Source organism: Meleagris gallopavo, chromosome 21 (assembly GCF_905368555.1).
Source record: "Meleagris gallopavo chromosome 21, MGAL_WU_HG_1.1, whole genome shotgun sequence".
Lineage (NCBI taxonomy): Eukaryota > Metazoa > Chordata > Aves > Galliformes > Phasianidae > Meleagris > Meleagris gallopavo.
The window spans coordinates 5,381,482-5,395,849 of NC_139424.1; the positions used below are offsets into that span (position 1 = coordinate 5,381,482).

The 14,368-nt window shown below is 46.0% G+C and overlaps 2 protein-coding genes across 2 annotated transcripts; one reads left to right on the forward strand and one right to left on the reverse strand.

Annotated features, from left to right (window-relative positions):
• Nucleotides 1–407: 407 nt before the first annotated feature.
• Nucleotides 408–7,305, forward strand: SERPINF1 (serpin family F member 1). Its single transcript, XM_003211742.5, has 8 exons — nucleotides 408–563; nucleotides 3,109–3,194; nucleotides 3,610–3,808; nucleotides 3,887–4,042; nucleotides 4,801–5,004; nucleotides 5,799–5,941; nucleotides 6,322–6,532; nucleotides 6,893–7,305. Exons 2-8 carry the CDS (start codon nucleotides 3,117–3,119, stop codon nucleotides 7,150–7,152), a joined length of 1,251 nt encoding a protein of 416 aa, XP_003211790.1. The 5' UTR covers nucleotides 408–563; nucleotides 3,109–3,116; the 3' UTR covers nucleotides 7,153–7,305.
• Nucleotides 7,306–7,790: 485 nt separating this feature from the next.
• SMYD4 (SET and MYND domain containing 4) lies at nucleotides 7,791–14,358 on the reverse strand. The gene is made up of 10 exons (XM_010721886.3): nucleotides 14,150–14,358; nucleotides 13,941–14,082; nucleotides 13,676–13,765; nucleotides 11,557–12,721; nucleotides 11,099–11,281; nucleotides 10,640–10,803; nucleotides 9,817–9,949; nucleotides 9,267–9,383; nucleotides 8,792–8,915; nucleotides 7,791–8,110 (listed from the first exon to the last, which is right to left on the reverse strand). Exons 1-10 carry the CDS (start codon nucleotides 14,278–14,280, stop codon nucleotides 7,960–7,962), a joined length of 2,400 nt encoding a protein of 799 aa, XP_010720188.2. The 5' UTR covers nucleotides 14,281–14,358; the 3' UTR covers nucleotides 7,791–7,959.
• Between the last annotated feature and the right edge of the window lie 10 nt (nucleotides 14,359–14,368).

A 14,368-nucleotide genomic window follows, 5' to 3' on the forward strand; every position in this document is an offset into this window, starting at 1 on the left:
ATTAACTTTCTTTTTTTCTTTTTAACCAAGCCTTCTTTTCTTTTTTGGCCAAAAACTTTGAGACACATACGTTAATAACTTCTTCACCAGCAACTGTCACTGGGTAGAATCACTTCTGAAGTTCTTCCCCTTAACTGCTTTAAGCTGCAGATGAATCCTGCTTCCCCTTCACAAGCCTCTCCATTAAATCTTTAAACAATGCTGCATTAGCAGAGAGAAGAAATTCCCTCATGTGACACAGGGCAGTAGTGAGGGAATAAAAGACTTGCTCCGACACTGCAGGGAAGAACAGGCTGAACACTTGGCTCAGTCCCACGTTTCAGCTGTTAGAAAGCCCTTATCACAGAAGGCACATTTGCTTTGGAAAGTTTAGCAAGAGGATCACAGCAAAAGAAAATGGGAGCAGAGCACTTTAAGAGCGCCCTGGGAAGCTGTAACCTGAAGCCTGCTGAAGGCTGGGCTGGGGAGGCAGCAAAAAGCAGATGTGGCTGCGCTCAGCCTGCACCGTCCCCGGCTCACACTCACTGGGATCCTGCGGCAGTGGCGGCCGAGAGGAGCCCAAGGTAAGGGGCAGCAGAGGCTGCGTGTGCTGCCCAGCTCGGCAGCCAGCAGCCAGAGAAGCAGAGGGCACAAGGATGAGGCTGGGGGCTTCTGGGTGGGTCCTGGGGCACAGGTGTCAAAGAGCGGCAGTGCCATCAGGTGAGCAGCATCACCAAGGGTTGGGAGCCAGCAGCATCCTTGGGCACCACTGTGCTTCTGGAGCAGAGGTGTGCTCAGGGAGCGGGAGTCCTTTTTTCCTCCCTTTTCTGCCCTGCTAGTACCTGTGTTGCAGCTGGGAAGAGGCTTTTTCTTTTTGCAAAGGTAGCAATTTTGGTGGGAGTCAGATCCTCTAAATCTAGTGGTCGCACGATGCTTCAGGAGTAGCCAATGCTGAGGGGTGGAGCAATCACAGTCTGAACTCATCAGTGCTTCTTCCTAGGACCCCTAAAATCAGAGGTGTTTATAAATGACTTGAGACTTGTATCACTATAGAAGGAAAGCAAAACGTTTCACTCAGCACCTGCAGGCCTGCACAGATGGACAACTGCCTGGCACAAAGTTCCTCCTCAGCTCATTTATCAGCACTTTCTTTCTGTATCTTTCTTACTGTAACATCAGACACTGCATGCTGTTGCTCCTTCTCTTCTTTCTAAAGGCAGCTACAGATTTTAATAGCACCCCTGAAACCATCCCACCTTTGCTCCACCAAATTCTTCTCTCTCTGCATTTCTGGCTGTGCGCTAAAGGACATGCAAATAGAATCCAGATGTTCAGACTAATTCAAGTGCAAAAAGGCTTTGTCTTTCTAAAATGGAAATTGTTTTTTGGCAAAGTTTGAGAAATACGAAGCTGGTGACAGTACTGGCAAAAACAGAACAGATCTGCAGAACCGATCTCCGTTGCTGTACTCCCAGGAGCTCAGTATAGCTGGAAGCAGAGATTGTGTTGAGGTTGGTTTTTTTTTTTTATTTTTCAAGAGAAAAGGTTATGGTCTATGGAAAACCTTCATCTCCAGACTGGACTGTGCCAAACCTCTTCCGCTTAGCGTGCGAGGACTGCTTGGTGCAGGCATCCTCCCAGAGCCCTGCCAGTGACCTGCTCTTAGGTGCACACTGAGCCTCTCTGCTTCAGCATGGTGCCTGTTCATTTTAGAACTCTGCAACAGTAGAAGCAATCCCAACGTTGTAACCACTATCATACCACCAAATACCTTGGTTTCTTCCAGCGTGGTAAATCCTCTTGATAGAGTTGCATTTCCTGCACCAGAAAAATCTCACCTACTCAACAGCTGGTACAGCAAGAGGCCACAAGGTACAGGAGCACAGGGAGAAGAAGGCACTGCTATGTTACGCTGTCTAAGCGTATGTGAAAACTTATGACCTCCACTGTGATACGGTTTTCTCCAAGGCAGAACTACCTCTAGAAGAAAAGGGTTTTGGCAGGAAAGAGCAGCAGTGAACAGCCTTTCACTGAAGGAAAGCCTCTGCCTGAGCAGACCAGGTCCTGACCTGTGGCTGTTGCAGCCACGTGGCTTTAAGTTGTATTTCTACCAGTAGGCGTATTTCCTTTATAGCTGCAGTTAATCTGAAACACATGTTCTTTCTGCTGCTTCACTGGATGCCTGGATCACAGGGGTTAGTTAAACACAACTCTCTTCCTTTAATTTCTGGGAATCTGTATAAATATTGCTTCAGAGCAGCCGCAGTGGCGTCTGTTCTCTGGGGCATGAGGGCATGACACTTCTGCAGTAGTTCTGCACCCACAGTGAAACCCTGGCTTACACACTGCCCTTTGCACCAGACCTGGCTGGAAGAGTCACATATGCCAACAATGGAGTGATTAAAAGTGGATTCTCCAGCAGGAACAAGCTTACCAGCCGTGGATAGTTGGGTATTTCTCTCTCACCTCTAAAATACTGAATAAGCCAAGCTCTGACTTTCATCTGTTCGCCAGATTTGGCCCAGCATTAGGTATTTACACACTGCCCTTTCTTCACTGGCTTTTAAGAAAGCTCTTCTTGGTCCTTTGTCCAACTGCAAATAAGAAGCAAAGGATTCGTATAGGCTCTATAGCCTTCTAAGTACTTGCAGACACAAGAATCATGATAAACTACTGCTTGAGACAGGAACTTGTTTCCCAGAACAGTAGATAGTTTTTGTCTTCTGCCTCATTTAACAGTATAGATTTGCTAGCTTCTATATGTTCTGATGTATTTAATTTTTAGCCTAGAACTGAGAAGTTATGATTTAATGCTTTTCTGGACCCTAGCACTCACTAGCTGCCAGCATCAGTGTGGTTTGGGCCACACACATCTGCTTATGTGTTTAGACACACCCAGGCATGAGTGCTTGCCCAGTTTTGAAGTTCTCAGAGCCAAGGCTGGCTGAATACTTCAAGCCAGAGGAGAAGAAAACCCAGCAAAAATCAGGTGTGCATTTCACAATCAAGAAGGACAAGCAGCAGCATGTCATCACTCCTCCCGTCACAGCGAGATACAGCAGTCAGTAGTGGTGGAGATGCATTCCTCTCAATGTTACTCAAACTAACTGTCATGTTCTTACTCTGTAGGTTCAGGCATGCAGATTCCAGCGATTCTCCTTCTCCTGGGTCTTCTAACCATCCCAAGTAAATCCCAGAACTCACCTACTGGGCAGGTAAGTGGAAGACAGCAACAGAGAATGAGGCAGAGATACTTGAAGAAGATTATTTAATTTTAGAAAGTCTTAAGGAAGGATTAAGCACCCTCCTCCTAAATTAACTAGGTTTTCATTTAGCAACATAATGAGACTAACTACTGCTTTACGGAGTTAAAGCCACAGTGCTTACATCAGGAGATGAATGTGAGGCAGACACAGTGGATTCTAACCTGAGCACCACCTTCAGCTTTATTGGGACACTTTAAAGTGAAGTCACTATTCCTACACTCTCTCTGTATCAGTAAGATCAAGCTAATATTTCTGTGGATTACAAGAGAGTATCCGCAGATTGTTTGCCTTTGAAATGCTTATAGTAACTGTACTCGTTCTTGCAAACTTCAAGTCTAAACAGAGTGCTCCCTGTACTTGCTAGAACTCTCCGACCACTGATGGAACTGTTGGTGAGGTTGAGGAGGAAGATCCATTCTATAAGACCCCTGTAAACAAGCTGGCAGCTGCAGTCTCCAACTTTGGCTATGACCTGTACCGCCAGCAATCCAGCCGGACAGCCACTGCCAACGTGCTGCTGTCCCCATTCAGCCTGGCTACTGCTCTTTCTGGTCTCTCTCTTGGTGAGTTCTGCCCCTTTTCCTCACATGCTGTTTGATTTGAGAGGCCTTCCTTTATGCTGTTGTCCTTCTTGTTGGCAGGGGCTGGAGAACGAACAGAAGATGTGATTTCTCGTGCCCTCTTCTATGATCTGCTTAACAAAGCTGAGGTCCACAACACCTACAAGGACCTACTGGCCAGTGTGACTGGGCCAGAGAAGAGCCTGAAAAGTGCCTCCCGTATCATCGTGGAGAAAAGTAAAAGTCCTTTCCCTCTATCAGAATTTACCTACATAACTAGCAGCAGGTAGAAAACACTGAACAAGTAACACTACACAAACAGCTTGGCTCTGATATAACGTTGAGCCACAAGACAGGCAGTGCATGGAACGTATTCCTGCTTCAGATAAAGCCTTGGAAAGTTTGCGTACATGCAAATAAATGAGAAGACCAAACATGCACCAAAAGATACTGGTGAGAGAGCAGCTAGCATGCAGAAGACCCAGAAGAAACTCACTGTACGGATTCTGCTTTCACTCCAGGTTTCCTGGCAGATGCTGCTAACTATCAGGAATCACAAATTACATTTTCCTATTTGGTGACAGCATTCAGCCAGCATTCTGTGTTTAGTTCCTTGCAGAAATATTTGAGATATGCAGTGAACATCTGAAAAAAACTAGCAGCTATCTTTTGAAACCAAAATCTAATAGGTTGAGTAAGCTGTGCTCATACAGCAAGCTAGAGAAAGAAGAGTGATGCAGTTGTACCCAAGCCTTCTGTTCATACCTCTCTACTTTTTAGTACAGTTATTCCATACTCCAGCATGGTTGGTTTTAGGATTTGGTTCACTTTCTTCCATGCACCGTCAGTCATTCCTTTTCATGGCAGGCTTCAGCATACACACAGCCACAGATCTGTTTTGGGAGAACTGCTGCAGTGCTTTAGGCTGCGATTTGCTGCCTCGAGGTTGTTTTGAGAAGGGTGCTAACTGCAACATCCATCTTTTCGTTTCCCAGGACTGAGGGTGAAATCTACTTTCCACAGCCAACTAGAGAAGTCCTACAAAATGCGTTTGAGGGCACTAAGTGGCAACACCCAGTTAGACCTCCAGGAAATCAACAACTGGGTACGGCAGCAGACAAGGGGGAGGATTCTGCGGTTCATGAAAGATATGCCCACAGATGTCAGTATTCTCCTTGCTGGGGCTGCATACTTCAAGGGTAAGGATGCTGTGCACTTTGTTACAGAGGTCTATTGAGCACACTTTAGAAGATATGTGAAGGAATGACCTCACTGCCATCAGTGAAAATAAAGTGCCAAGTACTGAATATAAGAAAGTGATTGAACACGTGTTTAATAAGCAGGAAAAATATTCATGCTACCTGAGCAGAACTAGTTGTCAGCGGAGGAATTATTGCTCTTGGGAAGCTGAAACTTGACCTGTTTGGCGTAACAGACCAGAGAAGAAAGCTTAAACTTGCAAAACTCAATGGCAAAAGATAGAATATTAATATTTAGGGAAGGCAAAGGTTAAAGGCTGTGCTGAGCCCTACTGTTGCTGTGGAAGGCATGTAGGGAAATACTGGAGAGATGTTCTAGAACACTCCAAGCCAGCACCTACACAATCCAGTGTCCCAGAGAATTATTGCTTAGAGACAAGGAGAAAAACAAAGGTGGAGAGAGGAGTGCTTTCTGTGCATTGACACAATTGTTATCCTTTAAAATAGTTTTGTAATTACATAAGTAGACATCAACTTCCCAACAGCTACTCCACCCATATACTGGCTTGATTTTTTATTTCCCATTTAGTCAATTCTCTGATGAAAAGGAGGGGCCTAAGAATGGCAGTAAATCAATAAGCTCAATCAGCCTGCTTCCATCTCTGTCATTCACTTGTGCCTCAACTCTTAAAGAACAAATACTACATCATAGATAAAGCACAGGATTTCTCAGCCGCATATAAGACTGGTTTAACATTCCAGAAAATCTTTCATTTTATCTTTTCAAAAAACAGGGACTTGGAAAACCAAGTTTGACACCAAGAGGACCGTCCTGAACGACTTCCATCTGGATGAGGACAGAACTGTGAAAGTGTCCATGATGTCAGACCCCAAAGCCATACTGCGATACGGTTTTGACTCAGAGCTCAACTGCAAGGTCAGACAGCAAATATTGCACAAGATCTAAACCTACTGAGGAACAGGCTCAGCTACACTTAGCTGTTAAGCCATTCCACAAGACAGCTTTGCTCCACCCATCAGGCTAGTTTTGCAATCCCTATTTTGAAGGGCAGTTTGTTGATTCTTAGAATGTTCTTTCTGCTTTTACATTGGCTGTGTGATAACCAGCACAGAATTCAAACAGTGCACAGATCCTACTAGCCTGTTTTGGTCTACTTAAAGCTGGGCAAGAGGGGCAGGACAGACAACTTTTCAATCTTTACCTCTTTCAACAAATCTTTTGCTGTAGTATGAGTTCAAAGAAGGCGTACTGGTCCATGGGGTATGTCCCTTTCTTATTTATAACTGGTCTTCCAGATTGCCCAGCTGCCACTGACAGAAGGAGTCAGCGCCATGTTCTTCCTGCCTACGAAGGTGACCCAGAATATGACTCTGATTGAGGAAAGCCTCACTTCTGAGTTTATTCACGATGTAGACAGGGAGCTGAAGACAGTGCATGCTGTGCTAAGCTTGCCCAAACTGAAGCTGAACTACGAAGAGGCACTTGGCAACACTTTAAAGGAGACAAGTATGTACATTACATTCTCTCTGCAGACTGTCAGGTCTGAAAGCAGTAGGCAAGCTGCTTCCTGCCTACAAGGGAATATGATGCTGGTGGGTTATTAGTTTGGTACCACTCTCAGTCTGTACAGATTTCAGCAACAACTAAACCACTTCAGTCCAGGACTCCTCAGCTTTTTATCAGATATTTCCACCAAGCTCATACAGTGTTTCTGAGAGGGAGAAGCACAGTACAAACAGATGTAAGCTTCTCTCTGTTACCCCCATTAAGCTCTGCCTGAACAGCCATGTCCTCATGGATCACAGCATTAGCAGTGCTGCTTTCCCACCTGCTTTTAGTTAATGGAATTTTCTTTCTTTCCTCCAGGGCTCCAGTCACTTTTCACATCACCCGACTTTACTAAGATATCTGCCAAACCTATTAAGCTATCTCATGTGCAACACAAGGCAGTTTTGGAGCTTAATGAAGATGGGGAAAAATCCACACCAAATCCTGGGGTGAATGCTGCTCGTCTGACCTTCCCCATAGAGTATCATGTGGACAGACCATTTCTTCTTGTGCTGCGAGATGATACCACTGGAACCCTCCTCTTCATTGGCAAAATCCTGGACCCCAGGAGTGTTTAGATCCCTTCACAGTAATCTGCAGTGGTAGTGCTTGAGTGGAAAGGATGGTACTGGGAGAGATATTGGCTCCCTGCTCTGCTGCACAAAGACACAACTTGCAAATCTTATGCCTTTATGCTGCAATAAAAGAGCTTTTGCTATTACTCTCCACAAGCCCCTGTATTCTCCCTTGAGAGACTGTCCTGTCTATGTCATATACCTTCACACTCCCATTTTCCCTAGATGGATTCCCAGTACAGTTCCCTCCTATATACAGACATTACTTTAGTGTATACCGCATTTTCCCCTAACACATCTACCAAGCCAAAGCCAGTTGTTAATCACTGCTGGATCTGCTCTGGTAGCCCTCCAAGTTCTGCAGTGTCCTCTCTTACAGCTCGTGAGTTTGCACTTCCCAGCCAGCTGCTTCATCCATCCCAACCATTTATGTTTCGTGCTGACAAGAATGGAAGCGCGTCATTAGAAGTAAAAGGCACTTTGGTCTGGATGACTGAATGTTCATGACCAACAGAATACCACACATGGGAGGTTCATACCTCTAAAAACACACATACACATAAGCATCCCAAGCATTTGCTTCACCCACATGCAGAAATCCTACAGCAGCATCTATTTCCACTGTACCACACGCAGAGCTCTCATGTTAGAACTGGTCATTTTATTTGCAATTGTATCTCTAAAGAGCATCTTGGATTTCACTCGAGTTATTGTTACACACAATTTTCCAGCTTGTACTACATGGCAATGTTACCACATGAAACTTAGCTTTGATGAAAGATCACACTGAATCTTCCTTTGATAGGGAAATTAAGTCCTCTGAAGGATGCTTTTGGGAAGCTCTAACAGACAGGTCTTCATTTCTTGTAGCTCCTGGATCTGAGTACTTTGCGGACCACAGTGCACTGATAAAATCTCCTCTGCTCTTTGAATTGTGCTCAGAGCTTCAGAAACTGCAAATCTGAAATAGGGAAAGTGTATACAAAATAATTAGTTCAGCTCCCTGAAGTTGCACAAACTTCAAACCTTCCCCCCAAGAAACCTCACCCTGTTCATGGCTATGAATCCCACCCTCCACCACCCTTCAGCAACAGAAAAAGTAGAAAGTGTTTCAGCTGCAAAGGGAGGATGGGCAAAAATAATAAAGAAAGGAAATGGATAAAAAGTTAAAACATTATCTTCGAGTATATGTACCCACTTCTTCTGCACTGTAGCTCATGCTAAAATTCAAACAGTTAAAGGGATGTGTTGTTAGAAGATTTGCAGTAATCAGGAGATTAACTGGAGGGCCAAAATAGAGCAAGATTTTATTTCCTTATTTGAAAAGATGTCAACAACATTGTTCAATTGAAGTGCAAACACCAAGGGTGATTAGTTGTCAGAATAAAATAGGACAGGGAATAAACAAAGTCAGGGAATAAAAGAGTAGACAGATAAAAAGCTGAGGAATGGGTCCAAAGAGAGTCATAGGGCATAAGTGAACCCCGTTAGGTTCCACTGACTTGCACTTGAGTATTGGACAACTTTTGTACCTGGACCAAACTGCCCAGGGCCCTGCAACATGCCAAGGACTAACTGCCACAGTGCTGTGTTGGACACACATGAGACGCGGGGATGGGAGAGAGAATGAAAGCAAATTTACCCATTGAAGAGAATTTGTGCCAGTTTGAAAAGTTCATGACCCATTTCTACACTTGATGGCCCATGATGCATTTCCACAAGCTGAATACTCCTCTCCAAGTGTCTGGCTGCTTCCTGCCACTTCCCTAATAGAAAAACAAACAGAACTATTAATAATTACTTTTTACAGCTACTGTCATACAAAGAGTTTGACAGCATTGTGCAAAACGTGGTGAACAGTGTCTCCAGTATTCTTGGGAGGCTGCTATTCTCTGAACCAGGACAAGGAAACTACAAGAACATGAGATCACATTATTGGTCATTGCCTGCTAAGAATGTAATTTTGGCAAAAGCAGTCCTTCTGAGAGCTCTGCTGTCAAAACTAGAGAAATGGAGTAGTAGAAAAGAGAAAAAGCTAGTCAGGGAAAACACTAGCCAAATTAAATCCCCAGTTCAGAAAACTGAAGACAATTTTGAGTGAGAAGACAATGCCGTACCAAGAGTAGCATAGATCTGTGCCAGATGGTCCTCCAGCTCTCCCATCAGCAAATGCTCTGGAGACAAGAAGTTTCTAGCATCCATTTGACACTTCAGGAGCATTCTGATAGCTTCATCTATAAAACAGAATATGAAAAATTCATCCTACTGGCCAGTCCCCAGCTTGCCATGAGTCATGTAATAAACTCAGTCATTCCTGCATCTTACACAACTATATCTGGATTTGGTTAGGATTCAGCATCTACTTCCTCTGCAGCCCTGCTTACTCTTAACACGGAGCTGGCCAGACTCACTTCAGGAAAGTGAGGCCCAAGAATGCATAACTCCAAAGTTATCCTGAGTTCTTCTAGTCACCGTGGAACAACGTGTGACCTAGATTAACACCCGGATCAGGGGTATAAAAAAAAATAAAGCTCAAGTCCCCAGGGACATCAGGCTTCATGCCAGCAGATCCCAACTACATAAGCAACAGTGCCATCTCATGGCTATAACTAGCCTCCTGATGCGTACCAAGAGCTGCTGACCTTAAAACAGAAAGCTGAGCCTTACCAGCGTTGCTGTCTCTTAGCAGCTCCAATGCTTTCTCCATTTGCTGCTGAAGGTCCAGTAAGCGCCGTGACAATCTCTCTCTGCTGACTGAGAGTGCACAGGCTTCGTTTGAACAACAAAGCATTTCTTCCCCCTGTGAAAACATCCCTGCGATCATTCTTGCTCACATTCAACTCAAACTTGCTTACCATCTCCATACCTCCGTATTGTGCTACAGAGATGCTAAATATAGTTGAGAAACCAGGTGGCTTGCTTGTAAACTGCTGCTAACTTACTCTGGTTTTAGGTAAAGCCTCCAGGAATAGCTATGACTGCTACGCAGGCCAGTCTCAGCCCACCATAGGTTGAAGCAAGGTCAAGAAGTATACAACTACTGTTCGTACAAAATACAGACTCTGTTGACTTATCATCTATGCTACATTTGTTTTCCATTTATATCCTGTGAACTGCAGAGAGTGTGATTCTGACCACACATAAACCCTGCAGGTAACATCTTGAGCTCTAGACTCCAGGATCCATTTTCTTTCCCAAATATCGTCCTCCCCACAAACCATGGCCATGATATTATCAGATTCCTTCTGCAAGTTCAAAGGGACTTTAACTCCCTGTTAAGGGCAGAATTTTCACTATAATGCTGGAAGATTGAAAGCAAGAACACTGCAAGGAAGCTGGTTAAGAACAGTGAAATACTGCTTTTACTCTGCAGGGGCTTTTACTTACGCAGCAGAGGTCATAAACTCAGCCTTTAAATCTTGACTTTCCCAGAGGCCCAAACATTACACATCCTGATAAAGTTAAACAATCATAACCATCGAAGAACTACCTGCATTGAAGCCTGGCAGCTAGGGCAGCAGAATGAGTTTCTCATGGACACACTCTCGACATCAGACTCTAACTCATCAAGGCATGCCTGACAGCGGCACTCAAAGAAATACTGACTGAGAAGCTGTTGTCTCTCAGCAACCCTCATTCTACACCGATGAGGCCCTGCAAAAGGACAGCAAGGGTAGAAAGCACTTAACAAGTACAGTTCCTAAAAATCTATCTTTGTTAAAACTAAGACAAAATGCAACATCTTTTGGATAGCACAGAACTGGAGACTGAAAGCATGTTGGGTTCAGCAGATAAAAATACTTGGTTTGATGTCTCTGATCAAGGCTCATACATAAACAAAGACTCTAGCAGCATTACACTGGGAATTATGATATTATTAGCAATCAGTAGGCACGCCAAGGAGGGGAGAAAGGATATCTGTGTCTTGAGACAGAGTCTTAATACTTACCATAGCAATGGAAAATCTCCTGGCCACTTGGGATTGGCTGGGATGCCCTGACTGTGGCAACTGTCCCACTAAATGACACACTGATATTGGGGCTGCACGAATGGTTCAGAAGGCTGAGGACAGGAAAGAAGGCTGTTGCCAGGCGCACAGGCTTCTTATTTACAACAGCACCATCTCCAGACTCTAAAGACAGAGAAAAAACACTGCGTTGAGAATGAATGCTCTGTAACCCATGCCAATTATGCAATTACAGATACCACCAGATAGATAGCTGGTATATTGCTACACCAAAGAATAGCTAAATACCATCTACACGTGCACCAACGAACAGGCTGACACGGGACAGGACATGAAATTTTAAACAATTCATTCCCATCTGCAACAGGAGCTTTTTACAACTCTCTGCTTCACACAAATGAGATGAAGAACAAGGAAGAGGTTAAATTTTTTTATCTTACCTAACTCCTGCATTACAGTGACCGCTTGTGCATTACACTGTAGCTGCAACACATGCCTCAGCATTGCTTCTGCTATAATCATCAGTTCTGGAGACAGTTCCTCAAATGTTTTTCCACACATCTTCTGTTCTGATCCCATTGTAGATGACTCCCTGTTCAGAACAGCAGCCTCTAGACCAGTTTCTTGCAATTTTTTGCACATAGCTACTATACTCAGCATGCAAAGGAACTTATGTTCAGGACTATGCTTCTCAACATGTGGCAAAAGGTTGAACACAGCTTGGTAAGAACTCTGGTACTGGCCATTATCATTACAACCAGGGATACCTTTTGTTCCAGCTCTTGTATCCAGTGCCTCACTGGGATGTTTATCTCCTGCCTCAGCATTGCAAAGGTCCTTGTTGCTATCATCTATGCTATGCGACCATTCCACCAGTCTGCTAACCTCTGAAAATCCTGCTAGTAGAACAGTTCTTAAGGCAACATGGCAGAAGACCCCTAACACGAGCAGCAGTGCTCCCAAGGGGCACTCTGTCCTGTGGTATTGCTCCCATGCCACATCTGCACAGTTTTGGCTGCAGTACTTTGCATAACTGCATCCACAGCATGGGACAGAGGCTAAGAGCTGCTTCAGACAATGGTGGCAATAAAGATCTGCATTAGTGACTTGAGTATCCCACACCGTTTCACTGCTGTCCTGTAGAAGAAGGCTATCCCCTTCACCTGGGCAGAGCACACTGACAAAAGCCTTCTCTTTCAACAGGTTCTGTCCTGGCAGGATGTTCTGGGAGGCCACCAAGTGACGTCCTCTCTCTGTATTGAAATTCAAGCTCAGAGATGAAGATGCACCTGAAATACTGCCATTCTCTTCCCAAATCTCTGACTCTCTTTGAATATCACCATGTGCTTCTCGTGAAGGTTCTGAACAGCTCCCCTGATGTATTTCAGTCTTCAGTTGATTTAACTTTTTCAGTAGCATAAGGTGGGTAGGACCAGTCATAATCCCATCTACAGTCATTTTATTCTCCACTGCAGTGAGGGTGTCTGTTGCATCCTGTAACCTCCCCAAACGCAGCAGGCATTCAGCCTTCCTCAGCAAGACCTTGGGCAGCAGCCTATCCGGATAGCCATGACTTTCAGCCCTGGCAATATCTTCCAAACAAACCTAGAAACAAAGATAAGGACTTCTAAGGCCACTTGAAAATGATGTACTCTTTTATTCCATTTAAGATTCAGCACATTTTAATAAGACTCTTTACTGGCCATGGACAGAAAGTTTGCCAATCTGTTGAGCAGATAAAACTCCTAACATAGAACTAGAAAGAAAGCAGCAATGCCTAGGTAATGATGGAAGCTTTAAGCACAGCTTCAGAAGCACACCTGATTATTAAATGGCTCAGGTTGGAAGGGATCTCAAAAATCATCTAGCTCCAACCACCCTTCTGTGGGAAGAGCTGCCAAACACTAAATCAGACACCAGATCAGGTTGCCCAGAACCAACCTGGCCAAGAACACCTTCAGCTTCTCTTAGCAGCCTGTGCCAGGGCCGTACCAGTCTCTTAGTGAGAAATTTCCCTGATATCTAATCTAAATCTCCCCTCTTTTAGTTTAAAACCATTCCCCCATATCTTATTGCTATCTACCCATGTAAAAAGTTTATTTTCTACCTGCTTATAAGCTCACTTGCAGTGACGGCCACTATCAGGTATCCCCTCAGCCTTCTCTGGGCTGAACAAGCCCAGCTCCCTCACTTGTTTTTGTAGCAGAGGTTTTCCAGCCCTCTGATCATACTTGTGGTCTTTTTCTGGACCCGCTCCAACAGCTCCACATCTTTCCTGAGCCGGGAGTCCCAGACCTGAACACGGCACAACAGATGGGGCCTCACGAGGGCAGAGCAGAGGGAGAAAATCCCATCCCTCTCCTTGCTGCCACCCTCTGCTCACGCAACCCAGTCAGCCACTGATCTGTAGCTCTCACTCTCAAAGAGACACCACTGTGGGGTTTGCAGGAGCAGCGACCTGAAATCTGGCGTGCAAACACTGCGAGGCAACACCTCAGATTCTGCTTATGCTCTTCTTTACCCCGTTCCCCACAAGCTCCCACCGCTGCCCCAACTTACCTCAAAGTGCCCGAGATGGAACAGGGCTGCAGAGCGGTTGGCGAAGCACAGGGCCACCTCAGGGCTGCGGGGGGGTTCGTGGGCCGCGGCCTGCAGGGAGCAGAGTGGATCCGTCAGTGCGGGCTGACAGCTCGGGGCGGGGGGAAGGAGGGCAGCTCCCAAAGCTTCTCCTCGCAGAAATCTCCCCAGCAGTTTGGAGCACGAAGCGCCCGGCGGGGCAGCAGCTCTCACCCCAGCCCCTCTCATCACCGGCGTTCTCTCCTACCTGCGAGTACAGCCTGGCGGCATCGCGGTAGCGGCGGCGGCCGAACCGCCGGTTTCCCTCCTCCCGGTAGAAGCGAGCGGCCCCCGGCTCCTTGCCCGTGCGAACCCGGTCACAAAGCCGCCGTAAGGCCGCCTCCTCGGGCCTGCGGGACACCGGGATCAGCACCGCGGCCAACCCCACCCCAACCCTCCCTCTCCCATCCCGCTCACCCGAAGAGGCCGCAGCCCACCCGTAGCGCGTCGCCCAGCGGGGCCGCCGCCAGCCGTTCCCTCAGCGCCGGTTCCAGCGCGGCCCAGCGCCGGGCAGCGCTCCGCCGCCACTCCTCCACCGGTAGCGCCATGGACCGCTCCCCGTTCTACTTTCTAATGGCGGCGCCCAGTGGGGCAGCACGGCGTTCACTTAAGGCACTTCCGCCGTACGGCGACCGG

Bases quoted from the DNA above. Each gene is read 5' to 3' on its own strand.
- SERPINF1 (XM_003211742.5), top strand. From the start codon at position 3,117: ATGCAGATTCCAGCGATTCTCCTTCTCCTGGGTCTTCTAACCATCCCA. The intron at 5,942-6,321 runs GTCAGACAGCAA...CTGGTCTTCCAG, and splicing joins ACTCAGAGCTCAACTGCAAG to ATTGCCCAGCTGCCACTGAC. The intron at 6,533-6,892 runs GTATGTACATTA...TCTTTCCTCCAG, and splicing joins CAACACTTTAAAGGAGACAA to GGCTCCAGTCACTTTTCACA.
- SMYD4 (XM_010721886.3), bottom strand. From the start codon at position 14,280: ATGGCGCTACCGGTGGAGGAGTGGCGGCGGAGCGCTGCCCGGCGCTGG. The intron at 13,766-13,940 runs GTAGGAGAGAAC...TGCTCCCTGCAG, and splicing joins CCGCCAGGCTGTACTCGCAG to GCCGCGGCCCACGAACCCCC. The intron at 10,804-11,098 runs GTAAGTATTAAG...GTCCTTTTGCAG, and splicing joins GGAGATTTTCCATTGCTATG to GGCCTCATCGGTGTAGAATG.